A 22,242-nucleotide genomic window follows, 5' to 3' on the forward strand; every position below is an offset into this window, starting at 1 on the left:
CAAAACTCTGGGTAACAAGATGATGGCCACGAAGCATCAAGAAATATGAACAACAGGGCAGAGGAAACAGCAAAGGCCAGGATTCAGGCACAGCAACATGGTTCGAGTGAATCACAACCCAGAGACCAATGGGTGCTTCTGCATATGGAAGGGATGTTATCAAAGAGGTGGGAAGGGCCAGGTTAGGTACAATTTTCTTTTTTAAAACAGCAAGGAGTTACCAGAATGCCAGTAAACTGAAGGTTTTAGGCAGGCTTTCATCATTGTTTAATTTATATTAAGAGTAGACTGCGTACTATAAGTTTGTGAATTCAGGTTGAGGAGCAAGTTAAGATCAGTTGAGATGAAAGATCATGATAGCTTGGATGAATTCGAGATGAAGAAAATGTCCTTGAGTTTCCAGGTTTAGGAATCATTTCTATGAGCGATCTTCAAAAAGTTCATGGAAAGTGTGTATTATCTTTCCTAAAATTCTTGTGTGTGTGTGTGTGTGTGTGTGTGTATTCACATACACAGAGGTACAGAGGTACACATATACAGAAAGAGAGAGACATAGAGCTTTCATCTACTTATTTACTCCCCAAATGCCCAAGGACCAAAGCCTTGAGGTAGTAACTCAGTCCAGGCTCCCACATGGGTGGCGGGAACTTAACTGCTGTCTCCCTGGGCCCACATTAGCAGGAAGGTGCAGTCAGCAGCCAGAGTCAGGTATGGAAACCAGCTATTCTGATGTGAGATGTAGAAGTCTTAATTGATGTCTTAGCCACTAGGCTAAATGGCCACCCTGCAATGTCTTTTAATTCTATTTGCCCATTAACTATGTGAAACATGCTAATATATATGCTCAACACAGCAGCCAACTACTATAGAAAACAGTTTGGGTGTATTTTTAACTAAAATGAGAAATCTAGGAGGAAATAGATGGACCTCAAACCCATAAATTTTCATTAATATTTTGTCTAATTATAATAATTAAAGAATATGTTTTGCTGACATGAGTTGCATATATGATACAAACTTTTAAATTATACTAATTGAAGGGTACACAAATCTCAGAAGATTCATGAAGTATCAGGTTTATGTTAATCAGTATTTTGTTCCCAATATTGAAAGTCAGATTCTTTCTTTCAGGTGAAATTTTGGGATTACTAGGACCCAATGGCGCTGGTAAAAGTTCATCTATTAGAATGATATCTGGAATCACAAAGCCAACAGCTGGAGAGGTAGTGAAAAATTTAAAAAAAAGTTTCCATGATAACTATACATTGTATCTCTGCAATGCTATATAATTTTTGTCTTGGGTAAATTTATCAAGTGTTATAACAGCAATTGAATGGCCAGCAGGAACCAAGGACCTTTTACTCATCACAATTTCTTATTTATTTATTAAATTTAATTTTTTATTTATTTGAAAGGCAGAATTAAAGAGAGAGCAGAAGAGAGAGAAAGAAAGCTAGAGAGAGAGAGATATCTTCCATCCATTGTTTCACTCCCCAATTGGTCACAATGGCCAGGGTTGGGCCAGACTGAAGCCAGGAACCTGGAGCTTCTTCCAGATCTCCCAAGTGAGTTCATTGGCCCAAGTAATTGGATCATCCTCTGATGCTGTCCCAGGTGCACCAATAGGGAGCTGGATCAGAAACAGAGTCATCGATCTCGAACCGACACTCATATGAGATGCCAGCATTGCAGGCTGAGGTTTAACCCGCTGTGCCACAGTGCCAGTCCCTCATCAGAATTTCTTAGGAATCACTTGAGCATGTTAGGTCTTTCCCCCTGTCCTGTAAGACTATGGTTTTTATATTAGTGGTGAAATTATTTTCTATAAAATGTGAAACAATTTTTGTAACCTCTCTTTGATGCTTATACAGTTTAGGCATTTCTTAGCTATATGTCAGCTTCTTTAAACAATGAAGTCCTTTACCTTTTGTAGGTGGAACTGAAAGGATGCACTTCAGTTGGGAGTCACCAAGGAGAAGACATGGTCAAGTTCTTGGGGTACTGTCCTCAGGAGAATGTGCTGTGGCCCTTCCTGACCCTGAAGGAACACCTGGAGTTGTACGCGGCTGTGAAAGGCCTGAAGAGAGGGGACGCTGCCATAGCCATTTATCGGTACAGAGGAGTTGTATGTCTCTCAGGACGGGAGGGTGTGCCATGATGATTAATTTTCTGATAAAGAACAGAGAGTAGAAATGACATGTCTGCTTTTGAAAAGCATTGGTGGTAAAACAGCTATAGAGGACAAGATCTGATTTCCTGCATCCCTGAAGAAAGGATTTTTTTTTTTAAAAAAGAAGGTATAAAATAACCAATAAGAAATAAGTGAATGGATAATTATGAACAACCATCCATTTCAGTTTCTTATTCAGAATTCTAGCTTTTCTTAACAACTTTCTATGAGGTAAAAAATATTTCATGTTCCAAAATCAATAGTTTTCCTTTTATTGCAAGTTACAGTTTTGAGGATAGTTCTGCCAAGCTTCTCTTAGCTACAGTTACAGTTCTGTGTGCATGCATTTCCCAGAAATCCTCTCTTGACTGCATCTTCTCATCTTGTCTTCTTGCAGGTTAGTGAGTGCGTTCAATCTGCATGAGCAGTTGAATGTTCCAGTGCAGAAGTTAACAGCAGGAATCACTAGAAAGGTATGTGTAGTATTTGATGCTCTTCTGTTGGCTGATTCCACATGGTTGCCAATGGGGTATTTCTCTATGTTTCAGCTGTGTTTTGTGCTAAGCATTCTGGGAGATTCACCTGTTCTGCTTCTGGACGAACCATCTACAGGCATGGATCCAACAGGGCAGCAGCAAATGTGGTAAGCATTATTATAACTCAGACCTACAAGCATAAATGTTAGATAAACTTGCTTTTTAAAACTGATTTTGGAAGATCAGCCCTCATTTATATTGGTTCATGATTCAGTGGAGATAATTCATAATATTAGGAAAACAAATCTTTATATAATATCTAATCTGGATCATATTTGTAAGGTACTCTGGATTTTTAAAAAACCCTAAGTATTGTATTTGAGTTTTAGTTCCTTTTACTTATTGAGATATCTGTAACTGTTTCCATTTTTCACTCTACCCTTTTTCTTAGAGATACTTAACTGACGTATTTGCTCATTTTCTTTTCTTCCTTTTCACTTAATCTGTCAAATTTGCTTATCCAATTTTGTTTTTGTGGTAACTTATTTTCTTTTTTTAAAGATTCATTTATTTATTTCAAAGTCAGAGTTACACAGAGAGAAAGAAAGATCTTCGAACCACTGGTTCACTCCCCAAATGGCCACAACAGCTAGGGCTGGGGCAGGCAGAAGCCAGGAGTCAGGAATTTCTTTCATATCTCACACGTGAGTGCAGGGGCCCAAGTACTTGTTCCATCTTCTGCTGCTTTCCCAGGCACATTAGCAGGGCTCTGGGTGGGAAGTGGAGCAGCCTGGTCTTGAACTAGCACCCACATGGGATGCTGGTGTGGCAGGCGGCAGTTTTACCCACTACACCACACCACACTGCTGGCCCTTCTTTCTTATTGTTTTTTTCAAAAGTTAGAGTTGCAGAGAGAAACGGAGAGATAGGGCCAAAGCCAGGAGCCAGGAGCTTCATCCAGGTCTCTCACGTGAATAGCAGGGGCTATCTTCCACTGCTTTTCCCAGGCTATTAGCAAGAAGCTGAATCAGAAGTGGAGCAGCCAGGACACAAACTAGTATCTATATGGGATGCTGGCATCTCACTCACCAGTGGCATAAGCTGTATCAGCAATACCACAATTCCAGTCCCGGGATCTTACTTCCTTATCTACAAATTACTCTTCAGACTAACAGTGTCGTTTCATATGAGTGTTCAACTTATCTCACATTTTTTATCAAAACTTTACTATAGCAATCAAATACAAATGTAGAGAGTCATTTATGAATCTGGTATTAACTATCACCCAGTTTCAACAGTTATCAATAGAAAGCTAACTTATTTCATCCATGCCTCCACCCACTTCCTTTCCCACCCTCCAGTTAGTTTGAAGGAAATGTTGAGCAATATATCCTTTTACTTATTAACATTTCAGATACTATTTCCAAAATACAAAGAGTTTTCTTTCTTAACATGATCACAATACCACTAGCTCATCTAAAAATATTTAAAGCTTTTCTTTGAGGTGTCAAAAGCCCAGTCAAAGGTGGGCATTGTGGCACAGTGAGTTAAATCGCAATTTGAGGTGCCAGCATCCCATTTCAGGGCGCCTGAGTTCTAGTCCAGCTGCCATCCCTACCCAGCTTCTTGCTAATGCACACCCTGGAGACAGCAGGTGATGGCTCTAATTCTTGAGTTCCTTCCACCCACTTGAGAGATCCAGATAGGTTTCCTGGTTCCTGCTTTCTGTTTGGTCCAGCGCCAGCTCTTATAGGCATCTGGGGAAAGAACCAGCAGATAGGAGATTATCTCTCTCTTTCTCTCTCTTTCTTACTATACCATTCAAATAAATATAAAAAGTAAATAAACTAAAAAAAATCCTGGTAAGGACAAGGGAGTCTTTAAAAGGTTCATGGAAATTGGGTGCTACCTTTTATTTATTTAAAAGAGGGAGAGAAGGAAAGGGAGAGAGTGCTTGCACTTCCAGCTACTGGTTTACTCCCCATACGTTCACAATGCCTGAGTCTGGATTGGACTTGGAGCTGGGAACTCACCCAGATCTCCCACATGGGTGGCAGGAATACTACTACTTGAACCATCACTGCTACCTCTCAGGGTGTGCGTTAGCAGGAAGCTAGAAACAGGAGCTCAGTCTGGAATTAAACCCAGGTACTCTGATATGGGACATGGGCATTCTAGCTAATTTCTTAGTCTCTAGGCCAAATGCCTGTCTCCGTGTGGTCTACCTTTTAATTCCATTTTCCATTAACTTTTAAAAGTACCCTTGTATTCATATATCTATGGTGTTTTTGAATTAGAATCTGAATATAATTCATAAACTGTATTTTATCTATGAATTTATTTCTCCATATCTCTATTTTTTTGTTGCTGTTCTTCATGTTTTATTTTAAACACTGTTAATTTCCTGCCTCATGTCAGGCAAGCAATCCAGGCAGCTGTAAAAAACACAGAAAAGGGTATTCTCTTGACCACCCACTACCTGGCTGAGGCTGAGGCGCTGTGTGACCGCCTGGCAATCATGGTGTCCGGAAGGCTGAGGTGGGTGTCTCTCCTGAGCTTGCACTTGACACCCAAATGGGAATTTCCTGTAGAAAGGGAACACTAACCTTGAGCAGCTAGAGCCTTCCATTTGGCTTTCTCTATGATACCTTTTCTCTACAATTGAAATTTAAGAATAACAGCCAAAAATGAAGGGCACCCATTTTCTGACATGTCTTCCCTGTTCATAGATGCATTGGCTCCGTTGAACACCTGAAAAGAAAATTTGGCCAGGATTATATTCTAAAAGTGAAAGTGAAAGAACCTTCTCAAGTGACGTTGGTCCACAAGGAGATTGTGAAGCTTTTCCCACAGGCTGCACAGCAAGAAAGGTGAAAAATCTTTAATTGTGTAGAAATATGTAAGTTTTACCCCTTCAGCAATTCCCTTTTTGCTCTGTGATGGCTTCATGATGATTTGACTTCAACATGAAAGTTAGGAATCTCAAAAACTGATTTGTTGAGTTTTTAGATTCTAAGAGATTGGGAGCTACCCTGGAAGCTCTATCCCCAGGGAACTGAGTAGCCCAGGGGTATCCTTCTTAGCCATCTGGGGTTTTTCCTTGAAACAGTGCGGGGGAAGGAACTTTAGATGAGCTGGACTTATGCAGAACTACAGTGGAGCTTATGGCAACACCTCTGGCCACCCCACAAATATTTAAAACACATAAATATTTGAAATTTAAAGATGTGTTTAAAGTAGATGCCTTGCATTCATAGGATAAAATAGCAATTGAGATTATCAAAGTCTCCTCTTCATGCTTCAAAATGGCGAACAGAAAAGTGAGTGTGTGTGTGTGTGTGTGTGTGTGTGCAAGTTATTGGAGTGAGGGCAAGGAAGTGGACTAGGGAGTGAATTTGAAATTCCTTAGAGAGGTAAGCTCATCAAAGAAATAGGACTCACCTGCTGTTTCCATTTCAGCCCAGTGTAAATGTAATAGAATTATGAGGCATTTGCCAGACATATAACTCATTACTATTCTCAGACTTTTGATATCACAAATAAGAGAAGAAATTTTGATATAGGTGGGGAGATCATGAATGGTAAGATGGGCAGAGCAGGGGCTGGTCTGAGGAGAGTCAGTACTGGAGGTCTGATCAGTCTTGGGGGCACGGGGACACCGAACTCCTGCGTGGAGATGAGCTGAGAAGAGGGCATGTGGTGTTACAGCCACTGTAACGCATGGATGCCTTAGGGTGCAGATGTTCTGAGAGGTCAAGGAAATTTGTAGATTTTTTTACTTAAATATTTTTAAGTTTTAAGTTAAAGAAACATCCTGTTCTCCAAATGTCCTACCTTTCTCAGCAAATTAGCTTTCTGACAAGGATGACCTTTTATTTTGCGGTTGGTTCCTGTAAGGAAAAGGGCACAGATTGCTGCCTCCACACACAGGGCACCCAATGTAAGCAAAAGGGGCACAGGACAAAGAGGAGGCCAGGTAAAAGCTCACAGCCAGATCGAATTTATTCAAAGAACATAAACTCACAGAGGCTGACCATCTGCCAAACCACAGGCCAAACACATAGGTGGCCTAAGGAAGGGGGTGGGGGTGGGGGGCAGTAGGCAGAGTTGAGCTTCCTCATACAGGTTCTTAAAATTTGGCCCTCTGGCTTCCAAGCCTGGGGAAGAATGCAGGGGGTGGGATGGGGAACAACAGTGTGTAAGACTGAATTGGACTCTTGAAAGAAGACAGTGGTAACAAGAACCTAAAATGGCGAAGGCTTATGTCCTTGTTGTATCAATCCTGACTCTGAGCATGGATAAGGAGATGGGACACCATTTTCTTTCTGGCTACCTCCTGCTGATATGGCGTGTTGATACAGGGCACAGTATCTATACTCTGGATCAGACTGATTGAAGAAGAGCAGTCTTGTGTTGTTCCTGCATGATGGCTTGAGATATAGCAGTCATTTGTTCCTGCAAAAACCATTGGAATAAATTGATTGTACATGGTAGAAATAGGAGAACTATGCTTATGAGGATAAAAGGAGATATTAGAGACATTGCCCACGGTGGAAAAGATGGCCAAAGTGAGGACAAAGGGGGATACAGAGAAGCAAGAGTCCTGTCCAATTAGTGGGAAGACAGTTGAATGCCTGGTTGCCACAGACAAAGAACACTCCTGTTTTGTTTAGTGGTTATGTACTGGCAAGAATCTGGGATGGAGTTAGTCTGGCCTGCTTCTAGTCTGGGCTCTCTCATTTCCTCCCTCTGCTTATGGAAACACTGGCTGCTGTCAGGGATTAGGACGAGGACTGCTCGGATTTCTTCAAGCTGAGTAGGGACAGCGTAGGGACCTGTGGTCAAGACAGGATTCCAGCAGAAAGTGGCCTCTCGAGGGGGTTGCAGTGCCAGCTCAGAGAAACTGTCTCCATCCAGGTTTCATGTGCCTGGCAATCTAGAATTTCACTGCTTCAGGTCTGGAGGAAATGAATCCAACAAGCAGATTACATACACAGGGTCCAGAACTAAGGGCACAGTCATTATTAGAGGACCTAGAAAAGGTGCTATCCAAACAAGGAGGCAGTTTTCCCATTGAGAGGCAAATAGAAACTGGTGGTGGGGGGTGGGGTGGGGTTGATCATAATCAGGTGAGTGATAAGGCTTGGCCAGGTATGTGTGAGGCCCAGACCTATCTATCTCTACACAAGGGATCCTGGAAGAGGCATCATAAGGGAGTTGTGAACCTCCTTAAGGAAGACGCCCTGTTGACTTCCACTACCTAGCTAGGCTGGGAGGAGAGCTGGCTTGCATAGGAGGTTAGTAACAAATAAGTGGCATCTCTAAGAGTAAATTTACAGCCCCGCCTGGATTGTTACTGACTCTAGGCTGTCCCCCTGATGAAGGTGGTGACAGGAAGCTGGGCAGAGTGAAGGGCATTTTCAGCTTGGGGCCAACAAGTCTGCGGTTCTGACCCAGGAGTCCTTCAATTCCCAAGGCAGCTTTATTTCCAGTGGCCTTGCTCTTGGCAGAGCTGACAGGGCTCTGCAGGAGCCAGTTTCTGTCACAACAACTGCTTGCCCAATGCCCTGATTCCTGATCTTGAAAACAGGCGCCATTTGGGGTATACCGGCCTTGTTGGGTCTCTTTGATGGCAGGTCACCATGTAAAGCAGCCATTAATTGGCCTGCCACCTATCCTTACATTGCTCCCGCTGCCTAGCTTACTTCTCTTCCTCCTGGTCTCTGTTAAAGTAGACCACAGAGGCAGCCTTTAGGAACATCAGCCACGGCAGTGCTCAATCCTGCCCCTAGTCTTTGGTGGCCTGAGCTACAAATATATGATCACAGGCGTGTTATGACGGTGGTTTTCTTGTGACATAAGAAGTACCCACGAGGAAAGCTATGTCTTATAAATTTTGAAGTAATTATTAAGACTTTCTCTTCCTTTGTTTGAAAAGGGAGGTTTTGCCTTTTTACTGTGCCCATGGCAAAATAAATCTAGCCATGAAATCATAATTTCTTCTATTTGTGGCCAGGCTATTATTACAGAATATATGTTAGCCATCCCTTTTGTAAGGTCTAAAGATCAAACTGTGCATCCTGACTGAGAGTCCGTCAGAACAGAATCAGTTTCCCATTTTGAAGAGAATAGAGGAGAAATCAGGGAACAAGTCAGCCTTCCCAGATTTCTTACTGTAAGTGATATCAAATGAAAACTTAGTAAATGATTTTAGCTGTTAAATAATTTATGAAAACATGTAGTTGGAAATATTTCTTGAATCTCTAAGCAAGTGAAAGCCAATTTTTTTTTTTTATCTTTTATTTAATGCATATAAATTTCCAAAGTACGTCTCATGGGTTACAATGGCTTTCCCCCCCATACCGTCCCTCCCACCCACCACCCTCCCCTTTCCCACTCCCTCTCCCCTTCCATTCACATCAAGATTCATTTTCGATTATCTTAGTATACAGAAGATCAGCTTAGTATACATTAAGTAAGGATTTCAACAGTTTGTTCCCACACAGAAACATAAAGTGAAAAATAATAGATGATTTTTTTTTAAATGATGATGAAATCAGATCAGACCTATTGTCATGTTTAATACAGTGAGAGTCAAGTTGGGAATTGATAGTTTCTTTTTTTTTTTTTTTTTTAACAGAAGATCAGTTTAGTGTACATTAAGTAAAGATTTCAACAGTTTGCACCCCCATAGAAACACAAAGTGAAATATACTGTTTGAGTACTCGTTATAGCATTAAGCCTCAGTGTACAGCACATTAAGGACAGAGATCCTACATGAGGAGTAAGTGCACAGTGACTCCTGTTGTTGACTTTACAAATTGACACTCCTGTTTATGGCATCAGTAATCTCCCTATGCACCAGTCATGAGTTTCCAAGGCTATGGAAGCCCCTTGAGTTCTCCGACTCTTATCTTGTTTAGACAAGGTCATAGTCAAAGTGGAGGTTCTCTCCTCCCTTCAGAGAAAGGCACCTCCCTCTTTGAAGACCTGTTCTTTCCACTGGGATCTCACTCACAGAGATCTTTTTGCCAGAGTGTCTTGGCTTTCCATGCCTGAAATACTCTCATGGGCTTTTCAGCCAGATCCGAGTGCCTTTAGGGCTGATTCTGAGGCCAGAGTGCTATTTAGGACATCCGCCATTCTATGAGTCTGCTGAGTATCTCACTTCCCATGTTGGATCACTCTCCCCTTTATTTATTCTATCGGTTAGTGTTAGCAGATACTAGACTTGTTTATGTGCTCCCTTTGACTCTTAGTCCTTTCATTATGATCAATTGTGAACTGAAATTGATCACTTGGAATAGTGAGATGGCATTGGCACATGCCACCTTGATGGGATTGAATTGGAATCCCCTAGTATGTTTCCAACTCTACCAATTGGGGCAAGTCAGCCCGAGCATGCCCCAAATTATACATCTCTTCCCTCTCTTATTCCCACTTTTATGTTTAACAGGGATCACATTTCAGTTAATTTTCAACACTTAAGAATAACTGTGTGATAATTACAGAATTAAACCAGTCATATTAAGTAGAACAGACAAAAAAAAAAATACTATGAGGGATAATGTATTAAGTTGTCCATTAGCAGTCAGGGCTATGCTGATCAAGTCACCATTTCTCATAGTGTCCATTTCACTTCAGGAGGTTTCCTTTTTGGTGTTCAGTCAGTTGTCACCGATCAGGGAGAACATATGGTATTTGTCCCTTTGGGACTGGCTTACTTCACTCAGCATGATGTGTTCCAGATTCCTCCATTTTGTTGCAAATGACTGGATTTCGTTGTTTCTTACTGCGGTATAGTATTCTAAAGAATACATATCCCATAATTTCTTTATCCAGTCTACCATTGATGGGCATTTAGGTTGGTTCCAGGTCTTGGCTATTGTGAATTGTGCTGCAATAAACATTAGGGTGCAGACCGCTTTTTTGTTTATCAATTTAAACTCCTTTGGGTAAATTCCAAGGAGTGGGATGGCTGGGTCGAACGGTAGGGTTATATTCAGGTTTCTGAGGAATCTCCAGACTGATTTCCATAGTGGCTTGACCAGTTTGCATTCCCACCAACAGTGGGTTAGTGTCCCTTTTTCCCCACATCCTCGCCAGCATCTGTTGTTGGTAGATTTCTGTATGTGAGCCATTCTAACCGGGGTGAGGTGAAACCTCATTGTGCTTTTGATTTGCATTTCCCTGATTGCTAGTGACCTTGAACATTTTTTCATGTGCCTGTTGGCCATTTGGATTTCCTCTTTTGAAAAATGTCTATTGAAGTCCTTGGCCCATCTCTTAAGTGGGTTGTTGGTTTTGTTTTTGTGGAGTTTCTTGATCTCTTTGTAGATTCTGGTTATTAACCCTTTATCTGTTGCATAGTTTGCAAATATTTTTTCCCATTCTGTTGGTTGTCTCTTCACTCTCCTGACTGTTTCTTTTGCAGTACAGAAACTTCTCAATTTGATGCAATCCCAATAGTTGATTTTGGCTTTGACTGTCTGTGCCTCCCGGGTCTTTTCCAGAAATTCTTTGCCTGTGCCAATATCTTGAAGGGTTTCTCCAATGTTCTCTAATAACTTAATGGTGTCAGGACGTAGATTTAGGTCTTTAATCCACGTTGAGTGGATTTTTGTGTAAGGTGTAAGGTAGGGGTCTTGCTTCATGCTTCTGCACGTGGAAATCCAGTTTTCCCAGCACCATTTATTGAATAGACTGTCCTTGCTCCAGGAATTAGTTTTAGATCCTTGATCAATATATAAGTTGGCTGTAGATGTTTGGATTGATTTCTGGTGTTTCAATTCTGTTCCATTGGTCTATCCATCTGTTTCTGTACCAGTACCATGCTGTTTTGATTACAACTGCCCTGTAGTATGTCCTGAAATCTGGTATTGTGATTCCTCCGGCTTTGTTTTTGTTGTACAAGATTGCTTTAGCTATTCGAGGTCTCTTGTGCCTCCATATGAATTTCAGCATCATTTTTTCTAGATCTGCGAAGAATGTCTTTGGTATCTTGATTGGGATTGCGTTGAATCTATAAATTGCTTTTGGGAGAATGGACATTTTGATGATGTTGATTCTTCCAATCCATGAGCATGGAAGATTTTTCCATTTTTTGGTATCCTCTTCTATTTCTTTCTTTAAGGTTTTGTAATTTTCATCGTAGAGATCTTTAACGTCCTTGGTTAAGTTTATTCCAAGGTATTTGATTGTTTTTGTAGCTATTGTGAATGGGATTGATCTTAGCAGTTCTTTCTCAGTCATGGCATTACTTGTGTATACAAAGGCTGTTGATTTTTGTGCATTGATTTTATATCCTGCCACTTTGCCAAACTCCTCTATGAGTTCCAATAGTCTCTTAGTAGAGTTCTTTGGATCCTCTAAGTACAGAATCATATCGTCTGCAAAGAGGGATAGTTTGACTTCTTCCTTCTTGATTTGTATTCCTTTGATTTCGTTTTCTTGTCTGATGGCTCTGGCTAAAACTTCCAGAACTATGTTAAATAGCAGTGGTGAGAGTGGGCATCCCTGCCTGGTGCCAGATTTCAGTGGAAATGCTTCCAACTTTTCCCCATTCAATAGGATGCTGGCTGTGGGTTTTTTATAAATTGCTTTGATTATATTGAGGAATGTTCCTTCTATACCCAATTTGCTTAGAGTTTTCATCATGAAAGGGTGTTGAATTTTATCAAATGCTTTCTCTGCATCAATTGAGATAATCATATGGTTTTTCTTCTGCAGTCTGTTAATGTGGTGAATCACATTGATTGATTTGCGAATGTTGAACCATCCCTGCATACCAGGGATGAATCCCACTTGGTCTGGGTGGATGATTTTCCTGATGTGTTGTTGTATTCTGTTGGCCAGAATTTTATTGAGGATTTTTGCATCTATGTTCATCAGGGATATTGGTCTGTAATTTTCTTTCAGTGCTGCATCTTTCTCTGGCTTAGGGATTAAGGTGATGCTGGCTTCATAGAAAGAATTTGGGAGGATTCCCTCTTCTTCGATTGTTCTGAATAGTTTGAGAAGAAATGGGATTAGTTCTTCTTTAAATGTCTGGTAGAATTCAGCAGTGAATCCATCTGGTCCTGGGCTTTTCTTTGTTGGGAGGGCCTTTATTACTGTTTCAATTTCTGTTTCAGTTATGGGTCTATTTAGGTTTTCGATGTCTTCATGGTTCAATTTTGGTAGATTGCATGTGTCCAGGAATCTATCCATTTCTGATAGGTTTTCCTGTTTGCTGGCATACAGGTCCTTGTAGTAATTTCTGATGATTCTTTTTATTTCTGTGGTGTCTGTTGTTACGTTTCCTTTTTCATCTCTGATTTTATTGATTTGGGTCTTTTCTCTTCTTTTTTTAGTTAGTTGGGCCAATGGGGTGTCAATTTTGTTTATTTTTTCAAAAAACCAGCTTCTCGCTTGGCTGATTTTTTGTAATGTTTTTTTGGATTCAATCCTGTTAATTTCTTCTCTGGTTTTAATTATTTCTCTTCTCCTACTAGATTTGGGTTTGGTTTGCTGCAGTTTTTCTAGGTCCTTGAGGTGCGCTGAAAGCTCATTTATTTGGTACCTTTCCAATTTCTTGATATAGGCACCTATTGCTATAAATTTGCCTCTCAATACTGCTTTTGCTGTATCCCATAAGTTTTGATATGTTGTGTTGTTGTCTTCATTTACTTCCAGAAAGTTTTTGATTTCTCTTTTGATTTCTTGAATGACCCAGTGTTCATTCAGGAGCATGTTGTTCAGTCTCCATGTGTTTGCATACTTTCTGGGGTTTCCTGAGTTGCTAATTTCCAGCTTCATCCCGCTGTGGTCTGAGAAGCTGCATGGTATGATTCTAATTCTTTTAAATTTGCTGAGACTTGCTTTATGGCCTAGTATGTGATCAATCCTAGAGAAGGTTCCATGCGCTGCTGAGAAGAATGTGAAGTCTGTAGATGTAGGGTTGAAAGTTCTGTAGATATCTGTTAGATCCATTTGGGCAATAGTGTCAATTAAATCTGCTGTTTCCTTGTTGATCTTCTGTCCGGATGATCTGTCTATTTCTGAGAGTGGAGTATTGAAGTCCCCCAGTACTATTGTATTGGAATCTAAATCTCCCTTTAAGTCCCTTAACATATCTTTTAAATAGACCGGTGCCCTGTAATTAGGTGCATATACATTTATAATAGTTACATCTTCCTGTTGAATTGAACCCTTAATCATTATATAGTGTCCCTCTTTGTCTCTCTTAACAGTTTTTGTATTAAAGTTTATTTTGTCTGATATTAATATGGCTACACCTGCTTTTTTTTGGTTTCTGTTGGCATGGAATATCTTTTTCCAACCTTTCACTTTCAGTCTGCATGCCTCTTTGTTAGAGAGATGTGTTTCTTGTAGGCAACAAATAGTTGGGTTGTGTTCTGTGAGCCAGTCAGCTAAACGGTGTCTTTTAACTGAAGAATTCAGACCATTAATGTTCAATGTGACAATTGATACGTAGTGACTTTGCCCTGCCATTTTCCCGGAAATATTTTCTAGTATATGCTTTGAGCTTCCCATGCTCTTTTACTGGTAGGTGTTCTTCCTTTCCCTTCTTTCATATTGATGGCCGTGTTTCTGTGTTTCTGAGTGTAGCACATCTTTAAGTATCTTTTGCAGGGCCGGACGAGTGGCCACAAAGTCTGAAAGCCAATTAAAACAGAGCTCTTAATAATTTTTCCATGTAGACATACAATAATATACATATTATACACATGTATAATACATTACAGGAGCGAACAACAAAACAGTTTCAGCTATTAGCAAAGAGATTTGGGCTGCCACTAGACAAGGCAGAGGAAAAGAGAAGAAAGCTAAGCATGGAATATTCTTTGAAGCAAAGTTGCTGAAGACTTTTGAGTTTTTCTTTGCTAGCTCTGCTAAATACATTACTAGAAACGGCTGGACAAGAGAGTTTGTCTTCATGTGAGAGACGATTTAGATGTGAAACAGAGTAGCAGTGCGAGATGTGGCTGCATCATGTTAGAATTTAGGATTTTAGGGTTGATAGAATGAGAAGAAGCAGCTGGTTAGAGAAGACTTTATTTAGGGAGGACAGAATGGGGGCAGAGTAAAGAGAGAGTAGGGGCTGGGCTTGCAGGGACAGATGCCAGGGGTGGGGGTGTTGAAGTCAGGCTTCATTACATTTGAATCCTTTTTTAAGCTGCTTGTTGGGGGAGGTGCAGGGTGCCTCAGGGACCCTGATAAGGTGAGCTGGAAGGTGTGAGAAAGGCCCCCGGGGGAAGTTTACAGTGCATTGTTGCAGGAGTTTGGAATGTCCCAGATGCAGGGTTTCCCAGAGCAATAAATATTCTGCTACCCTCTGCACTCCGGGGGAGAGGGTGGCAGGATAGAGAAGGAGTCAGGAAGAGGGGACAGAGGCAGTTTCAGCTGCCACTGAGGGGAAGGAGCAGGGAGGAGCCAGACAAGGGGACAGGGCGAGAAAAGGGTCATGTTCCTAAGGCGGCACATCCCTGAGGGAAGAGCAAGAGCGGAAGCAGGGGAAGTCAAGGGTTCCAGAGGAGGCTGCAAGCCTGCCTCCTTCAGGAGGCTCCGGATGAGGACAGAGGGCCTCTGAGAACAAAGGCTTAGGAGAGCCCTGGGGTGGGCAGGGCAGAGGGTCAGCATCACAGAAGGATGGGTGAGGCAGAGAACGGTGGCACAGAGGGCCTACAGGGAGGTTTTCTTCCATGGGGAGAACTGGGTAAAGAGGATTTGGGGGAGAAGAGGGTGGAGTGGTTGCTACTACCCCTGCTACCGCTGAGAGGGAAGAGGATGAGGCACCAGAGGGGGTGGGATGCAGTGAGTGTAGGCTGTGTGTTCCTGAGATGCAGGCTCCTCAGATGGAGAGGGAGATGGGAGCTGTGGGGAGGTAGAAGAGGCCTTCTTCCTCCATGAGAACTCAGAGTGAGGAAAGTTGACCCTGAAGGAGGAAAAAGGCTTGGAATAGGAGACTTCTGACCATTTGCTGTTTCCCTGGGTAAAGTTATTAAAATATGAGAGAATTTTGAGACAAAAATGCCCAATCCATTGTATATCCTGCTTCAGGCCCAGCTTGTGCAAGTCTTTTAAGAGGCAAGCCAGGGGGAGTCAAAATTTGGAACCCACAGATTAAACAAAATATTGCCTGAGAGAAGAGGGTCCTTTCACAGGGCGTCCCCCAAGAAAGAATCACCCCAACTGAGAACCTAAGTTCTGAGTCCTCTAAGAGGAGAGAGTGCGAATCCCTAACCTTAAACCAGCATCCCAGTTCTAAGCACCCCAGGCGCTAAAAGGGAATAAACCAGTCACAAGTATTGCCCCAGCACACTTGGACACAGACCTCTCTTACCAATCTGATGGGTTGAGATTTAGGTTTGATATGGACATGTAGTGATGAGAGCTGGCGAAGGCTCTGGCTGTGAATTTGTTGGGAAATGATAAAGTGCAAGCGAGGATGAGAAAGTGTCTGGAGAGGCACCTTGCAGGGCTGTTCCAGTTAGAAGGGAAAAAGGAGATTGTAGTAAAGGACCTAAACTGGCTTTGAGCTACTCAAGGAAAATAATTCAGAATATGTTTTTAACAAATAAAATGTTTGCATAAACTTTGCCTGTACGAGTTGTACTAGATCATTATTAGAACTGTCAATAGCAGATAGTTACCAAGCACCATTTTAAAAACTTTCCATTGGTAAATGATTTGATTTCACATTTCAGACATATACTAATATGTACTAATTTTTTTTAGAAAGGAAATTTTGATGTTCATTTTCTGTCCTTGAAACTCAAATGTAGCTTTTTCATATTCCCAGGTGTTCTTCCTTGTTGACCTATAAGCTTCCCACAGCAGATATTTACCCTCTGTCTCAGGCATTTCACAAACTAGAGACAGGTAAGAATGACTGTATTTATTTAAATATTATTTATTTATTTAATTTAAAAGGCAAAGAGACAAGGATAGACAGGGACAGATCTCTCATGCACTGGTTCACTTCCCACATGTCCACAAAGAGTTGGACCTGAGTCAGGCCAAAGCCAGGATCCAGGAACTCAATCCAGGTCTCTTATATAGGTAGCAGGGACCCAACTACTTAAGCCACCACTGCTGCCTCTTAGGGTATGCGTTAGCAGGAAGCTGGGATGGGAAGCAGAACAAGGATACAAACCCAGGCACTATGATATGGGATGCAGGTGTCCCTGCCTCAATAAATAAAACTTGAAGGATCGATGCATACTTATATAATAATTTAATGAGATATAAATGTATAACATTTTAAATAGGTCCTGTAGGCCATGATTTTTAAGAATTCTAATGGTAGATAATGGTGAGGTTTAACCTCAGTTTTGGTTAATTCAGCTCTCTGAAGAGAAGTTAATTTCCAGCATAGGTACTGAAGCTGAAGAAAATATGCAATCAGGAGCCAGCATTGTAGTGCAACAGATTAAATAGCTGTGTTTAATCTGTATTTTAAGGGGAGGAATTAAATATACAAATAATTATATAATAAAGTAAACAGTGATAGTGGCTATGGAGAAAAATAAAGCAGGTAAAGAAACAGGCAGTTCTGGGCACACCCCCATATCAGAGTACCAGTTTGAGTCCCAGCTACTCTGCTTCTGATCCAGATTCCTGCTAATGCACCTGGAGAGTAGCTAAAGATGGCCCAAGTACCTGGGCCCCTTTCACCCATGTGGGAGATCAGGATGGAGTTCTTCACTCTTGGCTTCAGCCTGACCCTGCCCAGGTTGTTGTGAGCATTTGGGGAATGAGCCAGCAGGTGGAAGATCTCTCTCCCTGTCTTTGCCTCTCTCACTGTCACACTGCCTTTCAAATAAATAAATCTTTTTTAAAAGTAAAAGAAAAAAAGCACACTATCATGCTTGATCATTCTTATTGTGAATCTATGACATTATCCCCAGGAAGCCATTTTGTGTAACCTCCTTTTCCTGTGTATACAATCCATTCACACCAAGTATCCTAAATTATTACTTCACCACTCCTCTGTCCATACACACACACACACACACACACATATATATCTAAAGCACCTTTGTTTTTCACTAATAAAGTGACAGAAACCTTCCTTCCATTCATCCATCATCCATACCCCTCCTTATGTCCGTGCTGGTGTCTAAGACCTTCCTTGACGATGATGACAGAATGATAGCTAAGGCTGTGCCCTGAACTGTACATAACTCCTCATTGCTACTGGAAATTGCCCGTTCTCTTTTCTTCCATCATGCTTTCTTCTTTCAGCTGGGTAATTCCCAACAGCAGCCAGTGTGGTGTAATTCATAAGCTCAGCATAGTGATGGAGAGCTCAAACTTCAGTGCCAGTCTTTCTGGGCCCTCATCCCAATGCTATTTACTAGCTGGAAGAAATTGTGTAGTTATTTAACCCCTGCATGTCTGGATGGCTCACCTCTACACTGAAAGTTAATATCCATTCCCACTTGGACAGGTTTTAGGAAGACTAAAGGAGTCCATTTGTTAAGTGACTGGTTAATCCTGTTAACTCGAATAAAAATCTCTACCTTGTTCTTTCTGCCCTACGTAACAGACTTCCTGGCTCATCCTAAATGCAGCCAGATACGCATTCTCCTGCCTCAGGATTTTGTATTTGCTAATCCTTCTGCCTGGAATTCTCAGGCAACTTCCTTACTTTTTTCTGACTTCTGTTCAATTATCACTTTATTTCTGTGGCCTTCTCTGGCCATCCCATAAAAATGTGTGCCCAGAACTACCTGTTTCTTTACCTGCTTTATTTTTCTCCATAGCCACTATCACTGTTTACTTTATTATATAATTATTTGTATATTTAGTGCCTCCCTTTAAAATACAGACTACACAAAGGTAGAGTTTTCTACCTGTTTCTTTGTTGTTGTTTGGTATTGTTTTACTCTTTTATTCTTGAAATCTAAGTGTGATTGACGTACAGGAGAGCCTCAGTGTGTAAGTGGTAATCTGTGAACATGTGCATATGTGAGTCTGGTGACCACTGTCATGCACATTTCCTGGTACAGAATCCCAGAGGGGTGAACTGGCTAAGGAGAGTATGGGATCCTTTTTGAAAGGCCTGGGATGTGATAATCTTCTTGTGTAAGAATATTACACATATATACACATATACATACACAAGATATGTATATATATCTTCTTGTGTAAGAATACACACACAATGATGTATTTACTCAAGACATATACACTAAACAACAAAACACATTAGCAGAATATAACTTGAGAAAACTCCATTATCATGATTAATTTAATATTTATATTAACTCATGGCTTTCATGATTATATCCTTCCACCTGTTTATTCAGCTTTATTTGTATTCATATTAATTATTTACATTTTTTATTTTATATGACTTTGAAAAGAATTCTTAATAGCAAATTGCAAGCATCTACTACTAGTCTTTTTTCTTTCCAGTGAAACATAACTTTACCTTGGAAGATTATAGCCTTTCTCAGTGCACATTGGAAAAGGTAAGTCAACTTGGTTGACTTTGTATAAACCCTTTCAATTTCACATGCAAGCAACATGCAGTTTCTCTGTCCATTTGGAAGACAAGCACTGACTTGATGCTTCCTTTTCCTTATTCTGTATCTTCCATATAGGTTTTCACAGAGCTTTCTAAGGAACAGGAGCTGGGAGATGTTGATGAAGAAGTTGATACAACCATGAGATGGAAACTCCTCTCTCATTTAGATGAACCTTAAAACCTCAAGCTTAGTAATTATTGATGTCCTATAAACATACATTATAAGTAATGATTAGTAGTATGAATAACTTTAAATATCATTTAATATTAGTGTCAGGTATATTTTGTATGTTTATTCAATTAATGTATATGTTTTAAAATATTATTCCTCTATGAGTTAGGGGTGGTAGAAAATTTATGATAAAAAAATACTAAATATTAGTAGTCACCAAAAAGCTGGATGCTGAGGGATGTGGAAATAAAACTGTAAACCTGGAATTGTTTGAAATATGACTTTTTTCACTCTTTACTGAAAAAAAATCTCTTTTTTAAATAGGGGAGGATATATTCAATAACCAGAGCTACCTACATGAACACTTCACATTTGTTTATGAGACACATTAGGTTTATGGGTTCTCTAATATACAAATACAACTCAAGATTTGATTTCTCAAATCTTTCCAGAAGTTGTTTTGAAATATAGAGGAGTTAGGAGCTCCCTGGGGCTCACAATGAACAGGCAAACACATAGGAAAAGAAATTCAAATATACCTTTTGAAAGAGAAAAGGTGGCCAGTACCTTGGCTCAATAGGCTAATCCTCCCTTGCTGTGCCGGCACACCGGGTTCTAGTGTTGGTCGGGGCACCAGATTCTGTCCCGGTTGCCCCTCTTCCAGGCCAGCTCTCTGCTATGGCCAGGGAGTGCAGTGGAGGATGGCCCAAGTGCTTGGGCCCTGCACCCCATGGGAGACCAGGAGAAGCACCTGGCTCCTGCCATCGGATCAGCGTGGTACGCCGGTTGCAGTGCGCCGGCCGCGGCGGCCATTGGAGGGTAAACCAACAGCAAAGGAAGACCTTTCTCTCTGTCTCTCTCTCTCACTGTCCACTCTGCCTGTCAAAAAATAAATAAATTAAAAATATTAAAAAAACTGCGTGTATATATACACAGTAAAAAAAAAGAAAGAGAAAGGGGAATCACAATTCTAGCTGCTCTGATTTTTAAGTTTTAAATAATCATATTAAGTTACAATGATTAGAGTGTTACTAATTTCCCTCATCACCTCAATAGTTTTTTGTGTATTTGCAACCATTTTAATGTAATTTCCCCTCATATATGTATATGACTCTGTATGTATATGTACACAAACACATCTTTTATTATGCAGTTAAAAAATTCATGACAGTTGTACATATTGTTTTATTTTCCTTTAAAAAATTAAATTCTGAATATCACAAGAAAAACTTTTGAAGACCAAGCAGCATTCCTGCTGATTGCTTTGGTGAGACATTATGTAACTTAAAAATGGTTTATATCTTTATGAAAAATATTTGAATAATGGATGAAATATAAAAATCAAATGTAATTGAATACAGTCACCACAATTTATGCATGATATTTGCTTTCTCTTGCCCAATTTTTACGTAGGTGTAATTATGGTACATGTAAGTTCCTAATTAAATATATTCACATTTCATGGATAACATTGAAGTTGATTTAATTTATGTGTAAGTTTATGACAGGGTTGCAGCTGCTCCACTTATGATCCAGCTCTCTGCTATGGCCTGGGAAAGCAGTAGAAGATGGCCCAAGTATCTGGGCCCCTGCACCTGCGTGGGAGACCTGGAAGAAGCTCCTGACTCCTGGCTTCGGATTGGCGCAGTTCCAGCCATTGCGGCCAATTGGGGAGTGAACCATCGGATGGAAGACCTCTCTCTCTCTCTCTCTCTCTCTCTCTCTCTCTGCTTCTCCTCTCTGTGTAACTCTGACTTTCAAATAAATAAATAAATCTTCAAAAAATAATGGAAAAGAAATCATTCTAACTCTAATGTAGACAGATGCTGTACAGAGTTAATTATTTTTCTAATACATCCCTTCTAAAAGAGGCTGACCACTGTGAAAAGAATCACCAGTTCTCTTCTCTCATTATTTTCATGATTCTCATGATTTGACCCATTCAACAGGAAGTAGCCCCAAGAGATGGGAAGGTAGGAGAGGTCAGAGTATTTCTTGCCTCCTCCTCTATTTTAATGCCAGATCTCTAGCAGTAGATACACTCTCCGAGTGGCCTAAAGCCTTTCCCTCCTGAAGTTAGAGCCACCTGCTTCTGGCCCCTCAAGACCACTGACCCAGGAGTACTCTTACTCTAATTCACACTCAGACTCCAAGAATTCAACAAAATGGCCGCCTACATGTTTGGACCTACCAATTTATGGCTCTAGTGGCTTCTCCATTGAAGAAGATCTTAGCTGTAATTGTGTCCACTTGTTTGCCTGGATTTCAGAGTTGGGATTTGCCTTGAAACCTCATTCTCTGACAGGTCCCAGGAAACTGGATTTCAGTTTACTTAGCTTTCTTCTTGTTTTAAGAAAATGAATAATGGACTCTCGTGGTTTTTTTTTTAAGATTTATTTTATTTATTTGAAAGATAGAGTTACAGAGAGAGGTAGAGCCAGAAAGAAAGAGGTCTTCCATTCCGTTGGTTCACTCTCCAAATGACTGCAATGGCCAGAGCTGAGCTGATCCAAAGCCAGGAGCCAGGTCTCCCACACAGGTGCAGGGGCCCAAGAAATTGGGCCATCTTCTACTGCTTTCCCAGGTCAAGAGTTGGATCAGAAGTGGAGCAGCCAGGACTTGAACTGGCATCCATATGGGACCCTGGCACTGCAGACTGGGGCTTTAACCCGCTGAGCCACAGCACCAGTCCCCGAGGGAACTGGGTTTTAAATTGTATTGTTTTTTAATTAATTTCAACTTAAATATAAATCCTCACTTGGGGCCGGTGCTGCAGCTCACTTGGCTAATCCTCCATCTGCGGCACCGGCACTCCGGGTTCTAGTCCCTGTTGGGGCGCCAGATTCTGTCCTGGTTGCTCCTCTTCCAGTCCAGCTCTCTGCTGTGG

At 40.9% G+C, this 22,242-nt stretch overlaps 1 protein-coding gene across 6 annotated transcripts in view; it reads left to right on the forward strand.

Annotated features, from left to right (window-relative positions):
• Window positions 1–21,140, forward strand: part of ABCA6 (ATP binding cassette subfamily A member 6) — a 76,705-nt gene extending 55,565 nt beyond the window's left edge. For 4 of the 6 annotated variants that reach the window (XM_051825891.2, XM_051825893.2, XM_070060395.1 and 1 more), the window contains 9 exons: window positions 1,132–1,223; window positions 1,934–2,112; window positions 2,568–2,643; window positions 2,719–2,813; window positions 5,065–5,184; window positions 5,376–5,516; window positions 16,451–16,530; window positions 19,072–19,127; window positions 19,260–19,621. In XM_051825891.2, the coding sequence (XP_051681851.2) occupies window positions 1,132–1,223; window positions 1,934–2,112; window positions 2,568–2,643; window positions 2,719–2,813; window positions 5,065–5,184; window positions 5,376–5,516; window positions 16,451–16,530; window positions 19,072–19,127; window positions 19,260–19,361 (941 nt within the window). In that variant the 3' untranslated portion in view covers window positions 19,362–19,621. Of the gene's footprint in view, window positions 1–1,131; window positions 1,224–1,933; window positions 2,113–2,567; window positions 2,644–2,718; window positions 2,814–5,064; window positions 5,185–5,375; window positions 5,517–16,450; window positions 16,531–19,071; window positions 19,128–19,259; window positions 19,622–20,853 lie in introns of those variants that run through there. The other 2 variants (XM_051825892.2, XM_070060394.1) reach the window with 1 other exon arrangement.
• The last annotated feature ends 1,102 nt before the right edge of the window (window positions 21,141–22,242 follow it).

This window comes from Oryctolagus cuniculus, chromosome 17, assembly GCF_964237555.1.
Source record: "Oryctolagus cuniculus chromosome 17, mOryCun1.1, whole genome shotgun sequence".
Classification (NCBI taxonomy): Eukaryota; Metazoa; Chordata; class Mammalia; order Lagomorpha; family Leporidae; genus Oryctolagus; species Oryctolagus cuniculus.